At 36.3% G+C, this 17928-nt stretch overlaps 1 protein-coding gene across 2 annotated transcripts in view; it reads left to right on the top strand.

Moving 5' to 3' along the window:
* The first annotated feature begins 36 nt into the window (after nt 1–36).
* Nucleotides 37–17928, top strand: part of LOC117288110 (calcium-independent protein kinase C-like) — a 93182-nt gene continuing 75290 nt past the window's right edge. For both annotated transcript variants that reach the window (XM_033768813.1, XM_033768821.1), the window contains exon 1: nt 37–575. In XM_033768813.1, coding sequence (XP_033624704.1) covers nt 204–575 — 372 coding nt within the window. In that variant the 5' untranslated portion in view covers nt 37–203. The remainder of the gene's footprint in view (nt 576–17928) is intronic.

The raw sequence follows: 17928 nt of genomic DNA, 5'->3' as shown, positions 1-17928 counted from the left end.
GGATCGCGTAACAGATTTCCTCAATTTTTCTTTATCCGAGACGGTTCTCTACGCCTGCCCCATCTGTCAGCGATGAATATGCCAAAATAGAGACGCTTTTTACAGCAATTTCACCGGCTCTCCGGCCCCCTGGTCTACATTTTCACCGAGCAGTGGAATCAGTTGTCACCGGTGCGCCGGGAAGGAGATAAATTGCCGTGAAAATGGTGGTTTTTAACGGTACTATTCGGATGCGAGTGTGCGAGGCCGTGGACTTAAAACCGACCGATTTCTCCACCCGGCACAGCGTATCATCGAAAGACTCGAAGAAGGGAGTTACAGTGATAGACCCGTACATTATCATCACTGTCGACGACCAACATATCGGGAGGACCACGACCAAGCAAAAGACGGTCAAACCTTCATGGAATGAAGACTTTGATTCCAAGGTGCAGAATGGCGAGAGTGTTTTACTAACTGTGTACCACAATTCCATTATTCCACCAGATGATTTCGTGGCCAACTGCACAGTTCCCATCGAGGATCTGTTGCAAAATGGAGTCAATAAGAATGGGGCGAGCATCTCTGATATCTGGGTAAGAATCGGGTATCCTTCTTCCTTGATCAAGCTTTCTTTTGGAGAGGATGCGAGCTTCCACTGCCTGTGTACCCGTGGAATAAGTGTTTTCTTGCTGATGATATGGAAGAGCTGGTGGAGTGGAATTTATACAAGTTGTTGGAGCTGTGAGATTTGCTGATGATGATAATTTGAGAGTAACTTCTTGAATCTGAGTCTGATGGAAGTGGAGATGTTGATAATTACTTGATGAAGTATGATAATGATGATTTCATAATGTGTTTTTTTGTGAAAGTGATTGGCTGTGTGTTTGATTCAATAGAAAATAAATTTGCATCTGGGATAATGAATATTGTTTGGTTTTACCTTTAAATTAAGCTGATGTGTTAAAAACACTGTCCTGAGTTCTAATGTATGTGAAAAAAAATCACAACTGAGTATTAACTATTATACCAGTATCAATGCATGTGGTTTTTCTTTTGCACACAGGACTCGTGTAAAACAGCGCTTTACGCACATCGGCTTAAAATGTAATACCAAATAATATGTGTGTTTGCTTGTTGAAGGGAATTCCTACACCTGTCATACTTGAGCTTGCTGAAAGCATGTTAAGTGATTACTGCCAGGAGTGGTGAATTCCTAATTATATGTCTGAATTACAAATTGATACTATTGAACTTTCAAATTTCAATGGGAGACTTTCTGGGACGATAGAGGGCAGCAGACTTACCGGGTAAATCCATTGTTCTCAGAATTATGCGCATGTTCAGAACTACGTAAACAATGGAAATTTACCCGGTATGTCTGCTGCCACCTAGCGTTGGAAAGTCTCCTATTGTTTTCAACCTAGTCACATATTGGCCTACTAACTGTACTGGGAAAATATACAGTAAAAAGGTTCAGATTACATACAACAACATTAAATTCTTGATTAAACACAAAATGCTGGATTGATTCGGTCCATCAATTTTACATTTAGAAAAATGTTGAGATTGACAAATATTTGTTCACACACTGCATGCTCAAAACAATTAAGTAGCAAATAAATATTTAGTATTTAAGACTTGATGATGCCTTTTGCCAGGCCACTGAAAGGGAAATCATTTTCTAGTGATGATGATCAACATTCAAAACCTTGGTAATTAGTGAAAAGTTGGCTATGACAAATGATTTAGAACTTAATTGCTGTCAAATGGGTGGTGATGTGTTAGGGGGGGGGGGGGGGAGGGGTGCTTCCTTTGTATGAAGGGGGGGGCGGAGATTGATGAGTATCTGAGTAAGTTATGAAAATTGGGACATCAGTAATGTACATAAATCAATAAAACATACTGAATGACTACGGTACATAGTGATGCAGGGATTCTTAAGAAAACTGACTCTGTGAATCCAATTGCTTTTCACAAATTTTAGCCCTGCATCACTTCACAACTCAACAATCTTGTGGTAGTCATTTGGTGGGTTGTGGGGGGGGGGGGGGGGGTGGGGGAAGTAAAAAAACAAAAAAACTAGCATACATTATTAAGAAAACACACACACATAGCTATTTATACATTTATTATAAGAAATTGATGCGGTTCTTCTGCAAACAAAAGCATTGAAAGCAAAAATTCCTTTTCTAATTTTTTTTAAATGCCACATTTTGGAGTGGTATGATTTCAAAATCAAATGTTGAAGACTAGTGACCAGTGTAACACTATGTGCATAATTAGGTTCAGATTGAAAGTTGATAATTTATACTCAATACTAGGCCTATTGTTTTACAACCCAGACCCACCTCTTCTTGAGACAGAAAGAAGGAATCAAACTAAACAAAAATTGTATCCCCAATAATTCCAGGTGGCATTTTGTTTTTACTGTTTTGTCACTACTAAGCTAATGTAAATGCCTTCCCCTTGAATCAGGTCAATGTCCTGGCTTCGCTCGCTACCAATTGCAAAAACAAACTACATTGTCAGCTGATTATCAGAGCTCTCATCCTTTAAATCATTTAGTGACAGTGCTGAGAAAACATTTGGAAATTATACCAAGTTTTTTTTGGAGAACTGCCTTCAGTTGCAAAGTTAAATTACCTGATATAAGAAACATAATTTATAACCATGTGAAGTAAAGTCTTATTTTAGTACTCTTGTGAAAATCAAAAACTTACTGAAGTTGAAGAAAACTGCCTTACAAAACTGCATAAAAATATCTACATGTAACTGCCTTGAGCTAACTGGGCAATCTCAGTGGCTTAGTGGTAGGGCCTTTAATATACTCCTGCTGAAGAATGGCAAAGGTTGTGGGTTCGAATCCAACCTTGGTAATCCCTCTTGTATTGTACACAGTGTTGTGTGCGTAAAAACAAAATAATATGTTACAATCTGTAGTTTAGTCATCTAGTGGGCTTGAGTTACTCATGGGTAAAACATCACAGCTCAAAGTCTTTTAAAAAAGACCAGACAAGATTTTATTTTACAACCAGAACGTAAATGATGGGCAAAGTGTTTTTTATCTGTGTTGAGTTTATTATGTCACATGCCTGGAATTTCACCTTTTTGTGAGGACAGGCCTTTTTTATTTTGCAAATGGCACTCCATTGGAAATTCTATTGGAAAGTCTCAAATAGGGAATATTTTTGAAGGGGCAACCAAGCCAAGCCCAGGGCAACAGCGGCCATTACCTCTATTGCTTCGCTGTGTAAATCCAGGCCTGATGAAAACTGTTTTTATCTTTACCGTAAGTTGTCTCAGTATGAGTTTATGTTGGTACTCAGCAGATTTGAAAGATATTCTATGGTGTGAGCATGAGGCGTTAAAAGCAAAAGACCAATTCGTCTCTCCTGAGGTCAATTTCTCAAGAGTTAGGACTTGTCCCCTAGGAGATATAAAAAAATGTATGGCTAGTCCTAAGTTAGGATGAGTAACTTGTCCTAACTCGAGATAAGACTAGTTTTTAGGTGAAATCCACCCCTGAGTCTATACTGACCACTATTCCTAAAATAACTGGCCTCTTGCCTGCAGTGTACAGTCCACTGTTAAATTTGAGCCCTGCTCTAACCTGGAGTTTTAAATTCCTTAAGACAAAATTCCTGTGAGGTCGAAAAATTTACCTTTTTATCTCATAGAGAGAATGATTCAAAAAGCATCAAGAATGGCAGGAGAGCTTTTTGCCAAGGATTTTAGCTATTATAAAATGCAAAAAACAACTTTTCCAATTTAAAAAAAAAAAGGTAGGCCTAAATATGGAATCCCCAAAGGGTTTTTATGTGCACCAAGCTAAAGACTGTGTGGTCTCCGAGACTGTATGCCGGACAGTCTCCTAAAATAGACTCATTGAATAAAGCGACAATGTAAAATAAAATGTGTATATTTTTCATGTATTTCCTAAACCTGCATTTAATTTTAATACAAATATGTATATGTACACTCGGTGACATTTCTTGTCTGGGTGCGAAAAATTAATAGTTACCCGGTTGTCCGGGGAAACCAAAAAAATCATCCAGGATCAAAATCGGTGATCAAAACATCGATGCCTGTCGGACAACCTCATAAAATAAAAGTAAGAATTTAGGCATACATGTACACTGCTTGTTATTGTGCCAGCTCCAAAGATCATTTAATTTTTCCACATAAATTGCTTCAGAAAGCTTCATGGACCATTGATGAATCTCTCAATCATATAAAGGGTATTGCACAAAGTACTTTCAGGCAACCAAACTCACTTGCGTGCAACCTGATTTTCAGTTGTTGGTTGCCCTGGGGCAGCCAGCAAAATTGCTATAGTTAACCAAAAGTCTTTTTCTGTTTCAATATTTTGCTTTATCCATTGTAAATATTTTCTCTCCCTAACCAATTATGTTTTATTTTGTAAAAGTGTAATTTTTTTCACATTTTTAATCTTGTATATTTTCCTGTAATTTGACCTTTGGTCGCCATGGGAATTTTGTTTTTAAAGAATAGGATCCAATAATGAACTAACATCCAAAGTAAATACAGTCGTACAGCCTACAGTACAGGTTCATGTACGCTATACAAATTAGCATTAACATCAAACTACTAAATGAAAACATTATGTAACAGGCGTGGGTTGTCGTTATGACACACAAGATGCTGAAACTGCTGACATCATTCAGGAACTGTTGCTTGGTCATTTTATAAAATATTTGATTTTTATTACTGCAATGGTGTCAATACAATAAAGAATACAAGTTACTTGACAATGTTTCCTCACTATCTTACAATCTTAAGATTTTATCAACAACTACAACAATGTACAATACATGTATCCCACTCCTCTAACAGAGCGACACTCCTCCCATCATGACCTTGTCATACCGTCATAAACTTGAAATTTCAATTTCAAGTTAAAATGTGTTAGCTGTGAATAGACGGGCACGGCTTGTTTTTTATTTCTTTATTGCAAGAGCCCACAAGCAGTCTTACTCATTATGCATAGTAGTCCTCAGTCTCACATTTATGGCAGTGACACACTACAACACATGTACTTTGTATCTGACTCCTTGGATGCTAGGTTTAAGAGCATAAAATAGCAAGGTTCTCCCCTGGCTCCCCTGGATTTCTTTTTTTAAATGGTGGGCTTTTCGGCCCAAAATTTTGCAAGTTTTACCGAAACAAGGAACAAGGTAACCCTCCCTTTTTTTTACTTGATGATGTTTGTTTGTTTTTTAAAATCTAAATTTTTTTTTTATCTCGTAAATATTCTAATGAGAAAATGTAAGCCTATTTTTTTTTTTTTTGGGGGGGGGGGGAAATTGGCCAATAAAGCTGTGTGTATTGGCTTGATAGCTAATGTATCGTAGCTTGGCTGTTGATTTTTCAATTTATATACACTTGTCATAAAAAAATCTATAGCAAAATAGTCCTGTTTGTGGATGAAAGTAAATTTATTTAATTTTCTATTTTTTTGAGAGATGTTTCAGACATTACATTTTACATTACAGACGAATGAAAAAAATAACTCAGTTGTCGTTTTTATTAATCACACATTTCCTTTGGTTCTTTCATTGTATCAGCCTGTTTTTAAATTCCTTTTAATTCAGAAACATTTATCGATATTCTATTAAAGCAATAATTAACAACAATTACAGGAAAAGACGGATATATGATGGCATTCTTCACAGGAAACCGAAGCTTGTGAAATGACTCTGACCACCGTTGATGACAACAAATCAAACAAAAACTCAACTTCTAACTAAAGTAAACAATGAACAGATGGGTTGGAGTAGGCAACCAGCAAAACGCTGACAGGGAAACCTGGTTACATAATATTACCTCTTGCCAATTATTTTTGTCACAACTGCTGGGAAAGATTAGGTGGTGCTGTTTGTGGAAATTAAAGTTAATGGACCTGGAAAATCTGAATAAATCACCAGAAGTTAAGAGTTTATGGGAGGGTAATCCTTTGGTAATTGCTCAAGAAAATAATGACCTAAAAAAAACTTCCTTCAAATGAACATGTGGTTTTAGAGAGAGGAATTCAACAAAATCTCAATCTGAAAAATGTTTCTGCATGAAACGTTTCTCAGATTGTGTATTCCAATAACGGAGTAGGCCTATTCTTCCTGCGTGGACATTGTACGTGTACATGTATAGCAACTCCAGATTTTCGGCAATATCTAAAAAATGCTACCTCATAGAACACAAACTTTTAATTTTCGTGTGATTGTATGTGGTTCCAAAAACAATTGCCTTTATTAAAGGCAATAAAAGACAAAATTACAATGTAGTGTCAGTTGAGAAAAAAGAGGATTGTAATATAGTTGATAGACAGAGTGAATTACAGAGAAAATTCCATTGTCATGATTGTGTGCAAAGTGTATAGGCCTAGTTGTGTCATACGTATGATATGATCTGATTTATGATTTACTATGAATACTGCAAGTGATAATGATATGTTCATTCACACCTCGGGAGACATTCCTTAAGACTTGCACACAAACAAGTAACCAGACCCCCTCTTCAAAGTGCATGTTGGTGTTGCTTCAAAACTTTTGCATTACAAGCTAGAGTGCTCCTTTGGGGTAGTTAGTGACCATACAAAAACTTGGTTTTGTTGGGAGGAACAATGTAATAGTGCCCCCCCCCCATTTCTATCATACTGTAATCTTAGTGTTTTCGGGAAACAGACCTTTTATCTTGGTGCAGCCATCTAGAAATTTCTCCATCGATATTAATGTAACCATTCCGAGGCTGGAAGAACAAAATAGTCTGGTTCCTATTTGCATTATGACTGTTAGCATTCATTATTATCATATTTGATACAAGGAACATGACCAAGATGGAGGCAGCATGATGAAGGTCTATACTTCCACCTCCTTGGGAGAAGAAGTGAGACAATATCAGGGATAGCAGGATTTTCCATATTTTCTTTCCAAAACTGGGGCTTTCTGGACCCACATAGCATACTGAATTAGTCAATCAAGTTCTTTGAAATATTCTCTTTTTGGTTTGAACCGTTTATATTGGTTAGAAAAAAAGTCCCACTGAACAATTTGGAGCATTCTATATGGTTTTCTCTTGATGTTTTTAGTGATTTTATTACAAACCAATATTAAATTTGTTTGCATATCGGCCAACATTTGCGCGAATCGGCAACAATTTGCTCGAATCGGCACTCAAATCACGCTTTACGGCCCGTATACACTAACTTGTGCATGAGGAGAACCCTGTGCTTGATCATATTTCCCCAGGAGATTTGTATAGTCATAAGACAGTGTTAATTTTGTGAGTGAACAATGTAAACATACATGAAATAACAAACCTGTGACAATTTGGGCTTAATTGGTTGTGAGTCAGGAAAAAATATTGAAAAACCATGCACATTTTTCAGCATGTAAACACATTGTCCTTATACATTTTGGTTGTATACAGGTTTTCAGATACAGTAGACTGGAATATGACATTGTTTCAGAGGGAATTGTTTAAAGCGTTGCTATAGAAACGTGGCTTGGCTTTATCAGATAATGATCAAATGTTGAGTTTCCCGTAACAGTATGGCAATTGTCAAATGACCAGTATCCTCACTTGGTGCATCCCAAATTCGCAACACGCAATATAACATACAAAATGTAACAAACCAGTTAAAATTTTTGTCTCAATTAGTTATCAAAGCTGCAAGAACATAATTGTTAAAAATCTCATTCTTTCATATTCAAATTTTTTGGGTGAAAAATGAACCCTTTCTCTAAAAATATATTACTTCAAAGGGTGCCGTTTCTAACAATGTTTTTTAAAATATCAACAGAAGTGTTCTGTACCAAGAAGTATTTCATGGTCAGTTATTTTTTGTGTAATTTACTAAAGGTATACCCTCCCTTTAAATATTTGTTCAGATAAGGGGTCGGTATTTGATTTCCCCCTATGCGCATCCTTGTTTTTTGACAGAGTTTTCCTGTTTTCAAAAGTGAAGTTGGCTCGTTGGATAAGGCATGACATGTACTAAAGTATGTACATTACAGATTAGAGGACAGATTTTGCACTCTGAATGTTGGCAGCAAAATGGGCTTAGAAAGGAACACAAACAATGCAATGAAACAATAACAAAACTTCATTGGATTGCGTAGCTTTAAAAAAATAAACCACTGCCATGATAATTTTTTATATTTAATCTTTTTTTTTATAGTAAACCCATGGTTTGTTTATTGACTGAATAACCAGGACACAGTTTGATTTTCTTTTTACTGAGTAAACAGCATAGTATTGAAAAAACAAATAGAATTGTTCCGTTGTTGGCTATTTGAGATTGTTTTTTCCTCAATAACATTTGGATATAATTATTGTTCTTGGTCCTGCTAAGTAACCTACATGGTCCAAAGCCCCAAAATATGTGTTTGAAAAAAAATGCTTGCAATTGATGTTGCACTACATGAACATTTTGGGGACTGGTGTTTCAGAGTCTGCTTACTACTTTTTATTAACAAATTTATGACAGAAATACTATTTCATTCATACAGTACTGCCATGTGACTTCATTCTTGCAACTTTTGAGTAATTCACAGGCCTGTATGCTTCTTTTTTTAAAGGCCAAGGGCACCAAGGCATTTTCTCCCTGGTAAAGGGCAACAATTTCCTCATAGAATTTCTATGAGGAAATTGTAAATTTCTACTGTACAGCATTTCAAGGACATCAGGGGACATAGAGGCAATCGCCTTTGTTACCTCCAGGAAGTATCAGGCCTCAATTCATTTCTGAACTCATACATCACTTTAGTGAAAATGAGTTTTGCCTGCAAAGCACTGTGTACTTGTAAACCAATGCATATTGAGATTTTGAAAACACTACGCGCTTCACTCGATACATGTAGTTCGGACAGATTACAGGTCTAGATCGTCTAGGTCATTTCATGAAAATGCAAAAGTTGAGACTGCGCTATACATGTAGTTAAAGGCACTGGACACGATTGGTAATTACTGTTAGCTTAAAGACTTGTTAACAATCAATGGAGAGCTGTTGACAGTATAAAACATTGTGAGAAACGACTCCCTCTGAAGTAACGTAGTTTTTGAGAAAGAAGTATTTTTCCACTTAAATATTTGTATTTGATTTCGTGACCTCATAATTTGATTTTGAGGTCTCGAAATCAAGCATCTTGAAAGCACACAACTTCGTGTGACACGGGTGTTTTTTCTTCCATTATTATCTCGCAACTTTGATGACCAATTGAGTTCAAGGTTTTACAGGTTTCTTATTTTGTGCATACTGTATGTTGAGATACACCAAGTGAGAAGACTGGTCTTTTGACAATTACCAAAGGTGTCCAGTAAAACACAAAATGGCAAAACGTCGTTCATACTAATTAATGTAAGTTTTTCTTTAAGCCTGAAACTTCCTGAAAATAAAACATTAATGATTATCAAGTAATAAACCACTAGGGAAATCGACTGGATAAATTCAGGCAAGACTGATTTACAAATGTTGTAATTTATGACAGATGCATAGATGGTAGGTCACTTTGTGGCACCAGCATCGATATTTGTCCTCACCATCAGATAGATATCAAGATAGACAAACCAAAACATGAAACAAACAAAAACAATCAATTAAAAAATTGTGCAGGCATTGTTATTGTTTGTACATGGAGATTATGGACCACTAGCCAACCGATGTTTGTTGACGCTAACATGTAAATGGCCTCAAATTAAAACGCAAAACGACCCCTCCCCTTTCGGATTCACCCAAGTCAAATCTTGGATGCAATTTCACTAACAATCTTCGTCAGTTACAGACCACAGATCCTTGAGAATGTTAGTTCATTAATAACTTATAAATAAAAGAAAGTACCCCTTAGCAAAACAGCAGGATATCTTATAATGATTGTGTACGAGCCATGCATACAAAACAAAAACAGAACAAAAAATCAATCCTGGATTTTCTGCGTACCCTTGGGCTTCTCCAAATGAACAGCCGTAGTGTGTTTTAAAAAGATGAGGTGCTATATTGCAGACTACGGCTGTTGACTGTCATACTGCCTATGTGGAGTAATATCTTGTTGATGGCAGTTTGTATTGTATACAGTTTGAGTTCAGAATAAGATGGTATAGCCAGAGGGTGCATTTTGTTGACTTCATTTTGTTTGTCAAGATACATGTACAGTGTATACTGTTTTGCCAAAGATGTTTTCTTTTGTTATTTTGCGAGTAGCAACATAGATTGAACATTCTACAGGTTCTACATGTACTGTATAGTCATTAAGCAGTTTGTTTTTAAAGAAAACATGTTGGTTGACAACATTGTTTTCTGTTATTTTTAACTGGGGTAAAAAAAAATTTAAAAAATGCCTTACATAGGATAGGCCTACTGTTCAACGTACATCATTGGTTTGTGAAAGAGTAGGTGCCCAATGTCAAGTTTTTGGTAAAATTTCCTTACAGTCAACCCTTGAAAATCATATTGTGTACACTTTAATTTTTTTTTTTGTGTTTATCTTGTTTTGCACAGTAAAATAAGCACAATTGTTAATAGCCTGAAACCTGTCTCAGATGTAGATCAACCCTTGTACTAAAAAATATTTCCAAATGTTATACACAGGATAACAAATAATCAGTAAAAACACATCAGAATCACTACAAACTCTTACTGACCAAGGCACGTAAATGAGTCCTGACCCTGACCTCATGAAATAATAGTGCAAGGGATTATTTTTCCTTATTTCACCGGCCTTAGTTAAAAACACAACTGAGATGTTTTTGAGATAGGTCTATTTTCTCACCAAAAATGTTACCAGTGAGAAATGTAAGTGATTTTGTGCATATTCAGCTTTTCATTTATGTATGATACAGGCCTTGATTTACGCAGAGACTACTTTGAAATTCACTACATATATCCCGCTTCCCTACCTCTTTAAAACTTTTAATTTTATCCTCATATTCAAATGTGATATCAATGGTAATCTTTCTACTGTTTGATTTCTTCTTCTGTGTTCCCCATTCGTCCCTTTTAGCCAACACCTTGAGTTGGGGTTTTAGACCCTCTGATTGGAAACCCCTCCACCTGATTTTTGTTTTATATGCAGGCCTGGAATTCATCTTTGAGAGGGCAAGACCAGTTTCGTTTTGCAAAGGGCACCTCCATTGGAAAACCTCATAGTGTATTGAAAAGGAGCATCAAGGCCGAGACCAGGGCAATGTGGATTCTGTGGCCTCCCTGTAATTCAAGGCATGTATATGGCCTCCATTGCCTCAGTCTTGGCCTTGGTGCCCTTCCAATTTTCCAATGAGATTTTCAAATGGAATTGCCCTTTGCAAAGGTAAAGCAGCTTTGCCCTTTCAAAGATGATATTCCAGGTCTGAAAAAAAAAATTAGGATGTTTTTTCCATCAAGCCAACCAAACTAAGTATTGTGGCGTAATGTTCTTGTACGTTGTTAGTATTTTGTAAAATATTTCTCAGGATATTTCCCTTTGGTATTTGTCAAAGACCAGTCTTCTCACTTGGTGTATCTCAACATATGCATAGAATAACAAACCTGTGAAAATTTGAGCTCAATTGGTCGTCGAAGTTGCGAGATAATAATTAAAGAAAAAACACCCTTGTTACATGAAGTCCTGTGCTTTCAGATGCTTGATTTCAAGACCTCAAATTCTAAATCTGAGGTCTCAAAATCAAATTTGTGGAAAATTACTTCTTTCTTGAAAACTACGTCACTTCAGAGGGAGCCGTTTCTCACAATGTTTTATACTATCAACAGCTCTCCATTACTTGTAACCAAGTAAGTTTTAATGCTAAAAATTATTTTGAGTAATTACCAATAGTGTCCACTGCCTTTGACCTCTTGCTTTTCATCCCTTTAAAGGGGCTGTATACAGTTGGTAATAACTCTGAAAGTTAATGGCAATAAAAGTTTACTTGGTAAGGAGTACAGCAGCTTTGGTTTGTAAAATGCATTTTGAGAAACTACCAATAGTGTCCACTGCCTTTAACCTCTTGCTTTTCATCCCTTTAAAGGGGCTGTATACAGTTGGTAATAACTCTGAAAGTTAATGGCAATAAAAGTTGACTTGGTAAGGAGTACAGCAGCTTTGGTTTGTAAAATGCATTTTGAGAAACTATTCACTTCAAAGTACTGCGGTTATGGAAAAAAAACATCACATTTTATCCCCCAAAATTTTAATCTGAGAAGCATTACTGACATTGACAGTTCTAAGACAGGTACTGGACACTTGGTAATTACTCAAAATAATTTTTAGCAGAAATAACATTCTTGGTAGTGAGCAATGGAGAGTTGTTGATGGTATAAAATGTTGGGAAACGGCTCCCTCTAAAGTAACGTTGTTTTTGAGAAAGAGGTGCTTTCTCACTCAAATATGAAAATACTTCAGGCCTGACGCCTTTATAAGTCATCTGAAAGCACATAAGTTTGTGCAACAAGAGTGTTTTTTCTTTCATTATTTTCTTGCAATTTTGATGACCAAATGAGTAGATTTTTTTATCCTATGCATTCGTTTGAATACACCAGGTGAGAATACTGGCCTTTGACAATTACCAAAGGTGTCCAGTGCCTTTAATGGGAGATTCAGCTACCTGGAGTAGCCATGCGTTTATCCAGACGTAGGTACTCCACTCTTAGACATGAACATTCAATGTGCTGATCAAGTCAAGAGGCGCTTCTTGACTGTGCTTCACAACTCAGTATCTAATATGAAGTACTTTGTGTACGTGGTAACAAACAGAATGTAAAGGGAAGGTACAGTACGTTTGCGTAATCACTCCTAAAATTAATGGCAGTATAAACTTACTTAAAAAGCATTTTTAGAATCATTTCATTGAAGTAAAGTAATTATGGAAACAGATACAAGTTTTTTATACCCCAAAATTTTGTTTTTAAATTTTTTTTTTTTTAGATTGTTTATTTTTTTCAATTACGGATCATTCTTCCTGCTTGGACATACATACATACATGTACATGTACATTGTGGTGTAACCGCTCCAGGTTTTCGGTCGATAGGGCCTATCTCAAAAACAATACAACCATTTGAAATGAAATTTACACAGGTTAGTTTTATGGTACATGTATAGATCTACATTTATATAGGATTAAAACAATTGAATATTATGAAAAGGTATACAGTCCCTTTAAAAGAGGGGGAAACAATAAAGACCATGACATGTCAATCTGCCTAGACATTACGAAGCCTCATGTTTTATTCAATGGATCCAAGCAGTGCATAATAAATCTAGCCTTTTCTCAGTCCTCATGATATTGTTTAATTCATCTTTATAGTGTTTAGACTTGGCAGTATGGAAATTGAAAAGCTATTACGGTAACATTGTGAACATTAACATTTTAAAAAGTTAATTTTGAATTATTTACATTAAAAAAACAAGAGAATAATGGATCTCGAAACTGATGAATGTGATCTTGCTTGTTTTAAGTCCAATTGAGTCCAATCCAAGGGCGAGCAATTCAACAAAAATATTCCTTTTTAAAGGCAGTGGACACTATTGGTAATTACTCAAAATAATTATTATCATAAGTTAAAACCTTTCTTGATTACGAGTAATGGGGAGAGGTTGATAGTATAAAACAGTGTGAGAATGAAATAATTTTCCACGAATTTGATTTCGAGACCTCAGATTTAAAACTCGAAATCAAGCATCTGAAAGCACACATCTTCGCGTGACCATGGTGCGACAAGGATGTTTTTCTTCTTTCTTTAATATCTCTCAACTTTGATGACCGATTGATCTACAAAAGGACCGTAATTAATACTGCTGAGTCAGTTCTTGGATTGGTCTCAACGTTTTGATTTGCTTGCTCTAGTCATCTTCAGGAGACTGTCGGGAGCAAATAAATGTTATGTACATGTACACGAACATCAGCGATAAAATGCAGCATAGGGACATTTCAACTGTGGTTTCCCCAAAAGTGTTTTTATGCACAAACCCAGATAGCAAGTGTAATAAAAATTGCATTAAACACCTGATTAGCAATTGACAGGATGTGTGTATGGTACATGTATGAGATTGCACTGTGCATGAACACAGATGATCTGTTTAGACAATCAACTCTCACATGCACTATTTGAACACATTAAAGGGGGACGCACTCACCTTTTTGTGAGATGGCTTTCAAGTAATATTTAAACACAGTAAAGGGGGACGCACTCACCTTTTTGTGAGATGGCTTTCAAGTAATATTTAAACACAGTAAAGGGGGACGCACTCACCTTTTTGTGAGATGGCTTTCAAGTAATATTTAAACATATTAAAGGGGGACGCACTCACCTTTTTTGTGAGCTGGCTTTCAAGTAATATTTAATCAGGAATTTTCGTGGGAGATGTAAAGTATAGTGTTGTACCATATAGAGCAGTTGGAGTAGGTTTTTTGTTATTTTGCTTGTTTATCTTTGGTTCCTAGGCACACTGTTAAAGCCATTATACACTTTCGGAACAGAAAAAAAAAGTACACAGATTTACAAATAACTTACAGGGTTTACAGAAGGTAATGGTGAAGGACTTCTCTTGAAATATTATTCCATGAAACGCTTTACTTTTTGAGAAAACATTAACACAAACTCAATTCTCGATAACGAGAATTACAGATTTATTTTAAACACATGTCATGACACAGCGAAACGTGCAGAAACAAGGGTGGGTTTTCCCGTTATTTTCTCTCGACTCCGATGACCGATTGAGCCTAAATTTTCACAGGTTTGTTATTTTATATATAAGTTGTGATACACGAAGTGTGGGCTTTTGGAGAATACTGTTTACCGAAAGTGTCCAATGGCTTTAAGAATTTGATTGTACCTTCAAACTTTAAGCTGAGTTTCACCACAATGTTTAGTACAACATGAGGCACAGTGCAGCCATATTGTAAGGCCCCCCAAAAGATGGCCGCTAAGTGTTTCATATCAAACAGTCCACCAAATCATCAGTTTGAACCAACCGCAAACTTATTTTATATCTATTGCATGTTGCATGAGGACTCAGGTTAACAGGGTCGGATTATTACACTAAAAAGATTTGCTGGTATGCATTCACTAATTTTGTGTTATGAAATGATGACACAGACGGTTAAACGTGTTCGAGAGCATCAGGTAGATTCAGGAAAAGCCCCATAGCCAGTCCTTTTGAAAGGATGGATTAACAAACAAAAAGTCCAAAAAATTGAAAATAAAAAATAATAAAAAAAGGATGCGGCCCCATGGAAGCGGGCGGTGACGATCAACTGGTAATTTTTTTTTATTTGGCCTAGTTTTATTTATTTATTTTTTCCGCAGGGAACATACATTACATGTAGATTGATCCCTTTAACAAAAATAGAAGGAAGAAAAAGAAAATCCTTTTCAATTCTAGTTGGAAGCTGTCATTAATAAAAGGGTGACTAAAGGATCATCAGTAATTTTTTGTCTAAATAAATGACACCTTCGCACAACATTTTTGTACCAAACCCTGGCTAATAACAGTGCCCTGCATGGTGTGTTAACCACAATAGAGGGCAGTTGATGGAGCCTAAATGATAGTGACTGAAAATACGTGGTGTGTATGAACTGCACTAATGTTGCTAAACAGCGGAACCTGGAAAAATAAGGCAAATCTCAGTCAAAACACATACTGACAGATGATCTTTTTAGAGCTTGACGTTGGGGCTGATTGTCGTGTTATTTCCTGGCTATTAGTTTGGTGAGAGGGATGAAACTACGTAGCCCTGTAATTTCAGAAGTTTTGTTTTTAGAAACTGCCTGACACTTCACAGTTTCAGTTCACACACCTCGGTAAACATTCACAGTTTTAACTTGAACATTTAATTATCTAATAGTTTCACTTGTACATGTATGTTGGAGTGAAATAGTCCGAAACCACCTCATGTTTTGATCGTCACATTATATTGGCATGCATAATATAATTAACCACAAATGATTGGGGGTGTTGTGTTTTACACCATTTGCATATTATTTGACATCAAGGTTCTGAACACTTTAAAATTAATGACAATTAAAATAAGGTTATATTCCAAGAATATCTATCAAATTTAAAATGGATTGTTCACTGACTAGTCCAAATTGCGGACAATCAGGAAAAGGAAAATAAAAAAATAAACAAATCTTAAAATTTAGAAATTATACAGAACATGTAAATGTAAAGAACTTAAATTAGAAAAGTTTAATTAATAAACAAATAAATAAATAAATACATTCATTCTTTTTCTGTTACATCTATGGTGATTTTCCCCCATCCCAAATTTGTCCTCTCTTTTCCCCCTCTTTCTCAATCAAAATCGTGCGTTTAAAATTCAATGGATCACAGTTTTTTTCTACACAAAGAAAGGACTTTCACTTTGAAGCAAAGGACTCTTTTTAGAACATTTTGATGTTTGGAGATTATACCACATAAAAGATACAAGTGTGCAGACAATGCAATGTGAAACACAGTACGTACTTGTCTTTCATGCTGTTGGGAGCTATGAATAAACAAATTATGCTAATATAAATAAACGTGCTTTCTCTCAGATTCAGCTTCCAAACTGTGAATGGGTCCGTGCAAGCCTGCGTTAGACATTTTGCGCCTGACAGCAATGTGCCTATGTTGGACATAAAAATTTAAAAAGGGTGATTTTGGGTAATGAGCCCAATCCGCCTAGCGTCTAATCCGCAGGAAATTTCAGTACTGTCCCAACAAAAGCGCCAGGGTTCACAATTTTTTGTATTGTGCCCCTCCTGCAAATTCTAATTCTATAGACTAATGATCATCAAGAGGTTGTTATTCACAGAGATGTAAATTCCTAACACAGTATTACTGTCATACTAATACCACCACAGGTGTAATCGTGCACAGAATACATGGAAATATTTTGTCTCCGAAATCGGAGCTCTGCCTCTGACTGGCCCGATGTGACCTAATTAAACAGCAAGACGGAATATTTTACATTCAGACCATACAACCAAGCAACAAGGCGTAAATAAATACCGTGCCTTTAATTGAGCTTCTGTATTACACATAAGAGTGTGCCCTGGTGTTATTCAGAATGGTGTATTGATTTGTTAGTTAGCCCCAACTGGTGGCGGCAGACGCTTTTGCATTTCGGACACTGGCTGTTGTCTGCGTTAACGATACACCCGGTGCATATGTAATGTACTCCTACCTATGTGCTTTGTCATGTGAATGCACGCCGTACATTTTCCCCTCAAGAAATTTAGCCAGAAATTTGAGTTGGGAAAAGGTTAATTACATGTGGTTGAGGAGTAGACTGAATAATGTACATGATGCACACATAGTCTTCGAGCGATATTTAGAATAGACTCCAGACAGTTGCTCTACCTGTCCATACCATTTGTATATGTACATCATGCATACATTACATGCACTTGTTGTACATACGTGTTAATCTCACACCTCTTACAAATTAATATGTGCAGAGTGCAGTAGCAGTAATACACTGTGTGTACATACATGGAGGTAGGACTCCATGGTAGATGTACATTCTATTAACTGTTTTTGTTTACATAGAATGAATAAATGAAATCTTATAAAGCGCACAAAACCATCGAAGTGCTCATGGCGCGTGCTCATGGCGCTAAATACAAACAAGTACATGCACACATGTACATGTATGAACGATAACCCAAATTGAAATGTAAGCCTAAAGCTATGACGAAGACATGGTTATTGTACATCTGATCGTTTCAGTGGTGTAAAGAAAGGGGTGGGGCACGTAGTCAACCCCCCCCCCCCCCCCCAGAGTTGATGTCCGTTTCTCCGTTTGAAATAAAACATCAGAATAAAATGTTACATTTGAGTTTTTATGCGGTAATTTTAATATTTTAAAAATATATTTAGGTCAGATTTTCTTTTAGAAGTAATTTTAAATAGCATGCCTGGTTGGCCAGAAGTGCCCCTCAGAACAAAAGGTGCACCCTGTTTGCCCCTCAGAAC

This window comes from Asterias rubens, chromosome 1, assembly GCF_902459465.1.
Source record: "Asterias rubens chromosome 1, eAstRub1.3, whole genome shotgun sequence".
Classification (NCBI taxonomy): Eukaryota; Metazoa; Echinodermata; class Asteroidea; order Forcipulatida; family Asteriidae; genus Asterias; species Asterias rubens.
Note: the sequence above shows the minus strand (reverse complement) of the source record. Positions and strands in the feature narration are given on the sequence as shown.